The sequence below is a fragment of the Corapipo altera genome, unplaced genomic scaffold, assembly GCF_003945725.1.
Source record: "Corapipo altera isolate COAL_440 unplaced genomic scaffold, ASM394572v1 61167, whole genome shotgun sequence".
NCBI lineage: Eukaryota > Metazoa > Chordata > Aves > Passeriformes > Pipridae > Corapipo > Corapipo altera.
The window spans coordinates 716,725-729,059 of record NW_020884949.1 but is presented as its reverse complement, the minus strand read 5'-3'; the positions used below and the strand labels follow the sequence as shown (position 1 = coordinate 729,059).

The 12,335-nt window shown below is 36.4% G+C and overlaps 1 protein-coding gene across 1 annotated transcript in view; it reads right to left on the bottom strand.

Annotated features, from left to right (window-relative positions):
- TMC1 (transmembrane channel like 1) overlaps positions 1-10,966 on the bottom strand; it is a 60,927-nt gene extending 49,961 nt beyond the window's left edge. The window contains exons 1-4 of the mRNA XM_027662889.1: positions 10,933-10,966; positions 2,554-2,616; positions 2,054-2,423; positions 461-601 (exon numbers count right to left, since the gene is read on the bottom strand). Of these exons, the coding sequence (XP_027518690.1) occupies positions 461-601; positions 2,054-2,423; positions 2,554-2,616; positions 10,933-10,966 (608 nt within the window). The remainder of the gene's footprint in view (positions 1-460; positions 602-2,053; positions 2,424-2,553; positions 2,617-10,932) is intronic.
- Between the last annotated feature and the right edge of the window lie 1,369 nt (positions 10,967-12,335).

The following is a 12,335-nucleotide window of genomic DNA, read 5'->3' as shown; positions in this document are numbered from 1 at the left end:
TGCTTTTTCCTAAGTTGAAAAAAGATCCATTTTTCTTTCCAAAAAGTTAGACTAGAGAGATAAATCCTCTTTTCTCCCCCCAGTAATCTTGAGGTAATCATGAAATTTCTCATTTTTCTGAGAAATGTTAATGAGATATTAATCTTACCAATGGTAGAATTTACCAACATCAACATAACTGAAAAAAAGGAAAGATTTTGCATGGAGTTATAATGGAAATTCCAAAAAGAAAAATGTATTATCTTTTAATATTTGATTTCAGCTCTACAGGGACAAGAAAGCACTGATCTGCAATACCATTTACCTCTACTTACGGTTAAAATACATCCTGGGAAAGAGAGATTAGAAATGTTTTGAAATTAATTTTGTGAGTAGGTCGAAAATTACAGCAATAATTCAAAAAAACAGTGCAAAGTGCAAAGCAGAATAGTATATATTCATTATGAAAAACAAACCGTACTTCAGGACAGACAACTTCTTTTTCATCTTCCATGGCTTGTTTCGTAGCGTGGCAATTAATTTCTTTTTTTCTTCTACCTCTTCTTTCAACTTGGCCAATTCCTCCTCTGTAATTGGCTCCTCCTCAGAGTCAGAACCAGAGCTTCGAACAAAAGCAGGGACAAAAAACATCATCCAAACTCAGATAGGACGGAAGTTTTCACAGAAAAGCATACTTCGTGTTAATTTTAGTTAACTTTGAGACTTCATGCTTGCACAGGATGGAGGACACACTTCACGTAGACTTGTAATTTATTTAAGTATGAAAGGCAAAGCTTGCTCATGAAGTGCAGAGCTGCAGGTGAACCAGCACTACACCTTCAGCATTCCATATAGAGCGGGCAGAGCTCTTGGGGAAGCATCTGGCAGCCACTGATTGTTCCTGCAAGTGTAACCAGCTTCCTAAGAGTCCAATCGAACTCACAGTGGTGAGGTGATGATGCTCTAGCTGCAGCCATAAGATTTTAGGTGCTTTCATAGGGAAAGGAAATGAAGTAGAAGTATATAGAAATGAGATACCAGACAAATTAATACAACAACATATCCCATTGTACTTTTTTCTTTCCTTTCACTCCCACTGTTCTCTCCAGTAATGTCGCTGGGAACAGAAAAAGTTGTAGTAAGTACTGAATGCAGGATGGGATTTTCTCTCCCTCTCCATTGAGAAAACCATGCCTAGCTCCATTTGCTGCATTATACACCATTCCCATGGGTTGCTTCCTTTCAAAAGCACAAGGAGGGACAAGGAGCAAAGGAATCTTAGGATGGCAGAAAAATAGAAATGATTTTTTGAAGCGCTCTATGTCAGTGGGTTCTTCCAAAGGCCCCTGGTTGCATTAGATGCTTTGGAAAGTTGAACAGTGATATTTAAGAGGAAGTGAGTGAAAGACAGACTGGAAAATCCCATCTCAGTCCTTGGTTCTGGGTTTTTGAAATTTTGACACCAATCTTTTATAAAAAATCTGACTCGAACCTGGCTGGGAAAAAAGAACGTGAGAAGCATCAAGATTTTAATTCTATACTGGAAATAATACTAGACCCTGACTGTTTGTCGGGTTATCATCTTGGAGTTTGGGGGATCTTATTTTTCTAGAAAGGAAAAAGCAGGAGAGATCTCACCCGTTATCACCTCTCTCTGTCATTTTCTTCTCTCCTCTATCATTTTCTCTCCCTTTCTCTAGAGAACAGCTCATAAACCTTGGATCTTTAACCACAATAAGGGTGACCCTGGCTTGAGTTCCCATTCTGCCTGACCAGATTTGACCTAATCCGCAGAGTATCAGCAGTCCCAGAAGAGTCTGGCTGGTCATTTCCTGAGGTCCCACCCTGGACCTGTGACAAAACTCTGACTTCACTCCACTGAATTAGATATGACTTTGTGGAAAGTTCCCATTTCACTCAGCCAGAGCTTCCTTACTGCAGGAAAAAAAATATCTGTCTGACTCTAATTCAGGTGTAACATATGAGTCCTGCTGACTCTTGGTATTTCACAGCCGTAAATGGAAGCAAGTTTTATGCAGGTTTTATTTTAAGAAAAAAAAAATTATTGAATTACCCAGGTCCTGATTTCTTTTTGTCTTTTTTCTTCTTATTTGCCTTCTCTTTTTTCCCTTTCTTGTCAGGCTTTTTGTCCACTTTCTTCTCATTTTTGCCTTTCCCACTCTTACCCCCTTTCCCATCTTCCTCTTCTTCATCATCTTCCTTGGATTTCTGGTTTGCCTGGTTCTTCCTGGCTTTTGCACCTTCTGTATCAGAATCACCGCCCTCATTTCCAGCTGCTCGTCCTCTTCTACGGTTTCTGTGCCTGTGATGCCCAGCTCTCCTTGTCCCATCTTCATCATCCTCATTCTCTTCATCACCATGCCTGGCTCTCCCCCTGGCATGGCCTCTTGCAGATCTTGGAATTGCTCTCTTCCTCCCTTTATCTGTAATCAGTTTAAAAAAATAAAAACACATGAGAGAAGGCAGTATGTTAGGAGACCTTTCCTACTCTTTCATTCATACTGATAGTCAGAAAATGTCTGAATCTGCCTCAAAATAATCCATATTACTGACCTGTTCCTTTGACATTTTCTTCATTCTCAGCTGCACTGCCTTCTTCATTGTCACCACTGCCATCTGTGGAGTGAAAACAAAAGTCAGTGCACAGGAAGTGTGGATTGGTCATTAGGAATGCAGAGTTTTCAAGAAATTCTTGACAATTACTACTTTGTACTCCTTTACACCATTTCATGAACCCAGGGTTTTGGCACATGACAAATAGTTTTCAAGAAATAAGATGAAAACAGAAAAAATAGTTCCACTTTCCTTCAGCACTCAAATACATAAGCCTCAAAGTGATGCCATGAACTCTCTCTCATGGAAAAAATAAGTAGGACAGGAGGATTTTAAAAATATTCCACGGTTTGAAGAAGAACAAGGAGGATGAAAATATTTCTCACAGAATTCTCAAAGATTTTCTTAAACATGAAAGAAAAAGGACTGGCTGAGATTAAAGAAGAGTAAAAGAATAATTTTCTGATTTTTCTGACTGGAAGGCTTGAAGATTCATAGCTGCAACATAGCTGAAGAGGGTAGTTCCAGAAGAAAGAGATTTACACTAAGTTCCAGCAACCAAATCTCTAAGCATAGTGACAAAACTTGACCTAGCTCACTTGTATGCTGTACCACAGTCCCACTCTACCACTCATGAGATAATAAAAATGTTGAAGGCTTTAGAGGGATAGTCTATTTCAGAAGAATAGTGTTTCTCCTTAGAAACATCTGTTTGGAGTGGGTCTCTTGCTTAATTTTCTCAGTCTCAATAAATTTAATAAGAGATGATGTCTTTGCTGCCCATCAATAAGCAGAAAATTATCGAAACTGAGATCATGCTTCTATAGAGAATAAATTAAAATACTTCTCTCATATGTATCATATCCGTCATAATATCTAATTGATATGCTCTCTGAAAACATTGGTATGAACATGTTACTCAACAGGTCACTTCTGAAACTGCTACTAATATTCCTTAGCAATGTTTCTTCAGAAGCAACACCCGAGAAGTCAGGTGCTAATGGATTCTTTTGAGTTTCTACATGTGGGACAGCAGCTTAGACACATCAGTGGAATTTATAGAAATAGATGGTAGTAGGAAATTAATGAGAAGATTAAGAGATATTACCATGAAATAGTAGAAATAGGTAGCAGTCATTCCACTCCTGTACACTATGCATGTTCCATGTGTCTGTTGTCTAATTTCTTCTCTGTACAGAGAGAACAGGTGACGTGTAATAATCCCTACAGTCACTGTTTTCAGGTAAGAAGAAACTACAGATATCTTCCTTTTTCATTCATCTATAATTGTTCTTTATATTCTTTTTTCAACCATTCCCTAGTTTCCCAGTTCCTTTCATACATTTTATTAAGCCACTAGTGATTCATTGAAAATTTATATACAGTTTGATTTATTTAGGGACTACTATAGATAACCATGAAGCACAACTTCTTGGCTTTACTTAATATTGAAGAAAAGCAGTAAAATACATAAGGCTGCAAACAAGAAGGAATCTAGGGCCTTCTTTGTGGAGTAAAAGGCAAAGAGTTATTATCCAGAATGTGACTGGCATTTTACAACTGAAGTGTATGTATTTCCTCCACAAAACATTCAATTGTGATTAACACTTTCTATCACTTCTCCAGCATCTGTACCATAATTTTTAAGATTATTGAAAAATATTATCATTCAGTATTATCAGTGTAATGTGTCAATAAATGCTCCTTTGTTCTGCCTGGACACATGCCTTCTGCTGCTGACAGTAACAGGATCATCTTTTGATAAAGATCATTGTGTTGCTATTGAAAGCTTGCAACGATGAAGACTGACATCTCTAAACAGATACTTCACATGGAACACTAAGACACTATTTTTTATTGGAACAAATGTTTTTGCTGATCTCCTACAGCTGAACAGAATTTCGCAGAAAAGCACTTTAATGGTAAAATATTGGCCTCAATGCAGAGTCTGATGAGCTTATACAACCAGCAAACACAAGGAGGTTTATCATATATACTGAAACGTGCATTAGCAGTGAAGTGTATTAAGCTTGAGTTGACATCATGTTAACATCATATTCAGGTAACAGTGAAAGTAAGAAGGGACTATGCAACATAGACACTTCAACAGGGTAGAAGGTTGCTGCTGGAGTCTGTCTAACTCCAATAGCATAAGGAAAATAAATTTACTACACTGAATCCAACATTTGAGATAAAATTAAGTCCTAAGCTAATTTACAGATTTCAGACTGCTTGAAGAAATTATTGAGAACACTACTACAGAGAAGCGTATCTGAATATTAATTTAAGTGTGGTTTTGGTTTTTTTGCATCTAAATGATCAGGCACATGAGAGAAAAAATGAATTTTTAAAGAAATAAAGTAAACACATGAAATCAAACAGAAGTAGATATAGCCACAAAGCAAACCTAGAAAACACGGCCAGTGATTACATGGAATCATGCAGCTAGAAGAAAAGTGGGTGCTATAAGCACACACAGCAAGTACAGATGCAGCTTAAAATGTTTTTTCTGCAAAAATTTAAAATTGTATCTCCAAACTGAACTTCATAGAAAGATAAAATGTGTTGATATGAACACAGAGAGGTGTGCCCTTCTCCCTCTGGTGTATCTACAGAATAAGAGATCTCTTCCAGGTCTTTGGGTATGATGCAGATGCAGAAAGCATTTTAATAGAACTTATTTTTAAAAGGAACTGGAAGCCAAGGACTCTCCAATCCTCCAGTATTCTAGCTCCCTACTTTATTCCATGAACTGTGTCACCAACATAAAAGCTGAAGCTCATGATAGAACTAAAAGTTATTCACTTGTGACAGCTCTTACAGCAGTTAGTGCTGTTCAGGAGGGAAAAAAATCTCTGAGTAGAGGGGATAGAAGAGCTTTACCACCCCAATATCTGTCCTTAACAGTGTAAAGGCATGACTGCATGAAAGCTACATTACCACCCCACACAGCAGACACATTGCAGCTACCCCTGGAGACTTGTATTTCAGACAAGAGGTATTAATAACTGTCTTTCTCTGTTTTACACGCCCCATAAAAGACCTCTGTTGTTAGTTGGTTGTGTATTTGAGCAATAAGAGATAAAAACATTACTGTGCTTATTATTATTATTATTTGAAAGCTACTACAGGTGACAAACTCTGTAATAATTTTCAAAGAGGAAAAGGGAGAGGCCAGGCAGCCCATAACTCAGCAATTTAGGTGCCTGTGCTTGTAAACCCCTGTTTTACTGAATTACTGGAGAAGTATTTCAACAATACACAAATTACATTTCATGGTGACACTATATATAAGTGCAGTGTAGCACTTAATTTAAACGCTCTGCTATAAACTGCAACATAGAGAAACAGTAGAGTGCATTCCTCAGACACTGTAATAGAATACTATAGGAAGCCAAGGAGCATTTTTGATGCTGTGGCCTGTTAAAGTTAAAATGTAGTATTTGATGCAGGAACAAAATCCTCACTATAGGGGAAGTTCACATACTGGTCTAGGGATTTTTTAAATAGATCTTCATGTGATCCCGTTTATCAAAAGTTTGGTGAATCCTCCAATAAAATCAACTAAGTCTCACAAAAGCACTGTCTAGAATTACTCATTTTTCCAGAAAAGGATTGATAAGACCTCTTATCTTCACAGTATTAATATTCATGGGGGTAATATCAGCTTATTAGCCTTTGACTCACCTAATTTGAGTTTATGTGACCCAGAGCAAAAGCTCAACTGCTACATCTTCCAGGATACATCATCTTGTCCTAATGACAGTATATTTGTATATATCATTAAGTATATTTGAAGATATAGTCCATAACTCCTTTTGCTCAAGGAAATACGATCACTTTCTTATTTTTTTTCCACAGTAGTTTAAGGGAAACGTTCTCATCTTTCTAGATTAGGGGCAGCGACAGTGTAATCTGAGTAAGCTATCATTTTACCTGAAGTCTTATTTAGACTATAGCCACAAATCAGCCAACAAGGCTAAAAGAGGGCATCCTGAGTACGGGCTCAGTCTAACCTGCATGTCACAGACACGAGACAGAACAGCAGACAGCTCAGGAGAGAGCTCTAAACATTAACATGTTGGCTGCTGACATAACTAAGGACAGAAAAAAAATTAGTAATACCACAGTCTTTGCTCTATGAGGTGTCTATTTAGCAGATTATGGGGGCTGTTTTGTCCTTATCTTGTTTCCCAAGTTTTTTGTACACCTTCTATCGAGGCTACTACTCAGATTTCATGGTTTGGATCTTTTAAAAACTTATTCCATACTGACATAATTTGCTTGATTTTCACTGTGAGAGGCATAATGATTCTTGGAAGTATCTCACACAATGTAACTCGTTGTAATACCCTGCTCCCATTACTGCTATGTGAAACTGACTGCTGTTAATCAATTCTGCATTTTTGTGCTACAAAAAATTCAGCATTATGCAAAGTAATCTGTATATCAAAAAATACTGTCAGACTTTTTGCATATGTTATAAGATAAATTTCTATTTTAGTAGTTGTCAAGCCAAAGAAATAGGTGGTATACCAATAGAGCTGTGCAAGCAATTGCTGTGTATTCCTCTGAACTGGACTGTGCTGGGCATCTTTCAGTGCTGGAAAGACATCAGCCTAGATAGATAACAAACTGACTGTCCAACATGTAGAAATGTCAGCAATGCAAGGTTATATTAGAGAATAAATGCTTATAGTACTAGTCAAAAAGAGGGAAGAGCTGCACAATATTCAATTCTATGTATTTACGTACATTTCTGTGTTTTTCTTTCTGATCATGTAAATATGAGATTATCTCAGAACACTTCAGGTCCAGTAAATATCCCTACAAGCAACAGCTGTGAAACACATCAGAAATAATATACCAAGATCTCACAGAAATTCTGTTGCAAGAGTGAATTAGGGTAGACTTCAACATCCAAGATTTGAAACCTTAACACTAGAGATCTCATCCTCTGACTCTGTTTCCAAACATTGGGAAAAACACCTTAGCACACCTCAGGCCCAAAAGAAGGGAACTTGAAACACTGAAATTTCAAATACAAGTTACCTGTACAGAACAATCATTACACTCTGTATTTGAGACCATGCTTGATTTTTCCTCTCTTTTTCCCACTTAGTGTTGCAATTTTTTCTGCCAATGGACAAAAAATAAAAATCACAAAACACAAAAAAATTGTTCTGTCCAGCAATAGCTGGGAATTTATAAAGTAAAATAATAATTCCTATTCAGTTACACATATAGAAGCTAATATCGTGCTTATCTTTCCCACCTGAATTGGCAAGATCATAAATAGTAAAGTAGGCAGACTATTTATACTACAATGTCATAGAGACACCAGGGTCTTGGAAGACTTTCTAGTCTTAATATATATGCTGTGTCCTTCAGACTTATATACATAAAGAATTTCCAGAAGTTGACTCAGGGGCAATAAGCTTTTCCTCTCTGCAGACTGCCAGTGAAGAGAGTTTGCCCAGCTGATTGTAACCCAGTCAAAATTTGAAAATTACAGATGAGGACTACAAGGGAACAAATGGAATCCATTCAATTCACATCCATAAATAGCTCATTTGTTCTCCATTAGTAAGGAAAAATTACTGGTTACTGATGTTCTACTAAAATGACAGAGACTGAGCTCACATAGGTCATGCTGACACCATGGCTGGCATTGGATGCATCATCTGATTACACTGTCCTCTTTCCAGTTTCCTTCTGGGCTGTACTTAAACATGCCAAGGTTTGAAAACTGCCTCTCAGTTTGTGGGTCAGGACTTCTCCTAGACAAACTTTCTCTTCAGGGATGAATAGGTTTATTGCACAATTTCAGAGCAAGAATTTTGGGCCAAATCTGATTTTATTGTTATAAAACCTACAGAAGGTAGAGGAGGAAGATAATTCAGTGAGAAGCCCCTCATATTTCACTACCTTCAGGAAAACATGCATAAAAGTTTCCACACCTCTATATCTTACACCATCTCTGTATGCACATCTACATTTTCCCTACCTCTGCCCACAAAGATCTAACCATGTAGTCCTTTGCCTTAATCAAGGCTAGAGAACTAACGAGCTTGCAGGAGCCATTGGCTACTCTAATAAAACAACAAGGAGACACCACACATACATTGTGTCTTCACATTGCATTGTGTGATGGTGGGCAATTTTTCATTTTAATTGCAGTATTTACTGCAAGAATTAAGATCAGAATGTTAAGTGTTCAATGCACTCTGAGAAGTATGAGACTGCAGTAAATCATACCATCAGACTTTTTCAGGTTCTAAAATGGGATTTACTTAGTTTATTGTCATTCATTCATAGTCCTGTTAAAATGAGAACAACACATGATAATATGTTTATGTTCAAGTTACATACGTAATGTTCTTAATGGATTTGAAGTCAGTTGTATTTTTGACAATCTCATGAGAAGAAAGCTCTTTTAAGGTGCATAACTAGAGCTGACCAGCTCATCACATATTCTCTTTATAATACTTAGAGTGTAACAGGCGCTTTCCAACTGTTCCCTTTTAAAAATACACTCCGAATATTTTTGCTTTTGTTTGTCTTTTCCTGCACAAGACGCCAGGAACAATGAATTTGCAGCCATGAATTCAGCATAATGAATAATGAACCATACATTTCCCACTATCATAGATTTTGCAGAAGACATGCTATGAAAGAAGAAGAAGGGTCAAACCAAGAATGGCTTCACTAAAGATATCAAAAAACCCCAAAATGTATGGCTCTAGAATGCATTTTTTTGCATATCTTGCAAGAATATTCCTCAGGACTGTCAGCAATGATGAAGCAAAACCTGTTGCAAAGAAATCTCAGCTAGATTAGCTCCTGGGCCCTGTGCTAGATAACTCCAGCCCTTGGAACTTTTTAAGTCAGAAGTGGATTGAGAACTACATCTGAAAGTGTCTTATATTTACTTGTAAGGGAGCTCCACCTTTGCAGGTGTTCTAAAATCAGAACACAGTCTTGAGTTAACTCACATGATCTTATCTCCAAATATTACCCATAACTGTAATTAAGACAATTAGACTTTATTATAAATTATATATGTAGCATAAATTTTCATCCAAAAAAAGGAAAAAGTGTCAAAGAGTGATCATGATTCTGCAACACAAAGATGTCCACCTTCTCCAGTTACAAAATGTGCAGTATTGGCGCACCATAGGAATGCTGTCCTCTGGAATTTGTAAGAACAATAAAGTCACTGAATCAGAAGATAAGTCAATTCAGTCAGATATTTGCAAGTAGAAGGTAGATGTTTATGGTAAACTTAGAACCTTGATATTCTTAGAATTTTGTTATTTTAAATGCTTATAAAAATATACATGTTCTGCTGTCATCAAGCTCATATGATTTCTTACTCAGAAATTCTGTTGAAGCCATTAAGTAATTTCTTATGCTGCATTAAATTTTGTGCTTGTCTCATGCTGAAAAGAACTCTGTTAGCATGAACTGCTTGAAAATTAAATTCATCAGTAAATGGTCTTGTAGTAAAAAAACTGAGGGGAAGAAAAATAACAGAGGAGTTCAGACAACACAAGGGAAAAAAATAGGATGGACTTTTAAAGGGAACTACCTGTTATATGCTGCCAAAAATGCTAAGCAGTACCTTCTGATGTTTTCTATGGAAGTAGAAAATATTTTATTACTACCGTGTGTTACAACTATGGATTAAAAATATAGAAAGCCTGTTTAGTAGAAGCAGCCCTGGTACTTATCAAGATCTAAAGAATTCATTCAGAAACCAGCCTAGAATAAGGTCCCTGACAATTTTCTTCCATGCTGAAGATAATAAACATTACATTTTTTCCATATGAAAAAAAATCTGTATTTTAGAAAGAGTAGTATTGCCCATGGGAACAGAAAGCACTTCTCATATTAAAGAGTTGCCTTGTACATTGCCAGAATAAACTGTTGGGCATTATTATCCTACAAAAACATTTTTTAGATCCAGAACAGGGTAGTATCAGTATAGAAATATTATTAATCTTACTGCGAAGGATGTTTGACATTTCATAGCAAATACTGAAAGCAATAAGAAAAGTAAGCATTGCTTTTGTGCACCTTACTGAAGCCACAAAATACACCTGTTTTTTTAGTCTTTCCTATAAATTACATATAAGTGTAAGACAAGTAACAGGGCTGCAGTTACGCTCTTTTGATTTACTAACCAGTGGAAAGCCACCCTCCCATGCTACAACCAGCCAATTTCCACAATAAAACATATTTCTGAGCAAAAGAGTGAATTACGACTAGCAAGATTTTATACTAAAAAGAATGAGAAGAAAACACAACTTGCACACTGTTGAACTACATGCAGAAAATGAATACATGCTTCAGTTGCATAATTATATTTGTATTTACCATTTCCTTCTGTTGACTTTTCATGCTTAGGCATCGTGCTTATTTCAGACGGCTGCTGCAGGTGCTACCTATACAGGAGAGAGTCTGAAGGTTGAGTGGTTCAAGATGAAGTGTACCACAACATCATCCTGTCTGTCACTGAACAGATGGCGCTGGTGAAGTTTCATTCACTGAAATATAAGAAGATACTAATTTCCTAAGTGATTAATCTTTCATGAATGTTTAGCTTACTATTTAGGTTTGACAGGTTAGGATCAAAAGAATCAAACATGTTGTTCACCTTCTTTATTATTATTGCTGAAAATAACAAAAACTCTCCTGCCATGTACTTACTTATGACTAACACTAATATTTAAATACTTAAGTGCCTTACTGAGCAAGGATGTTGCACAATGTCCACATGGACACGCTCTTATGCTGTTCACATGTGAAGGAGGATACAGGGATTATTTTTTTTTCAGGGAAGTCAGCTTATACCTTAGACGTATTTAAATTGCATGGCTTTAGCAAAACAGCCTAACACTGATTTAAAAAATCTTAGCAAAACTAGCAGGATGCTGATATATCTACTGGTTTCTCTTTGCATTTCCTTGGAGTTCTATTAAGACCCTGCCTTTATCCAGATATTACATCCTAAGTTTATTAGTTTTACCCTGATTGACTTTTTATCTAAGTTAATGGTGAAAGAAAGCAAAAATGTAGTTAGCAAGACAGATGAGGCTTGGAAGTAAAGGATATGAAATAATATATTACAAATAATACAATATGTTGCAGATAAAACAGCATAAAATATAATTCTTGGTCTGTATTTAACCAGGTTATTCCATAATAATTTCCTCATATTACTCATCTGAAATTCTTTCAGTGTTAGTCAGCTGAAAAAAAGTGTAAGCATCTGCAGAATACTCTGCATTCTCAGATTTTCCTGTTTGAACATCTGGTTTCTGGATCCTCTTACCCACATGGCTATGAATGCAATTTTTTTTCTTTGGAGCTTTCATTCAGATGTCTGAAGGAAGTTTATCTGGATGTTAATCCAGTGATGCTGGATACCTTAGCTTTTAATTTTCAAGTTTGGGCTTTTTGTTTGGGGCTTCTTTTTCTTGTTTTGTTTTGGTTTTGTTTTGTTTTGTTTTGTTTTGTTTTAATTGAAATGCATTCCTATTTCTGTTAGATCACTAACATTCTGTGTTTGGAATACTCCTGAAGAAATTAAGCTCACATATGCAATTATAAGAGTCCCTAGCAAATGTTTTCTGAACAATTATTTCCTTTATTGCATTCTCATATTAGTCATTACAAAATATCTAGATCCTGTGCTTTTAGATACCTGGGAAAGACTTCTATTTCAAACAAAGAAATGCAAGAAAACATTGAAATCATCTCTCAATATCCATAGTTGG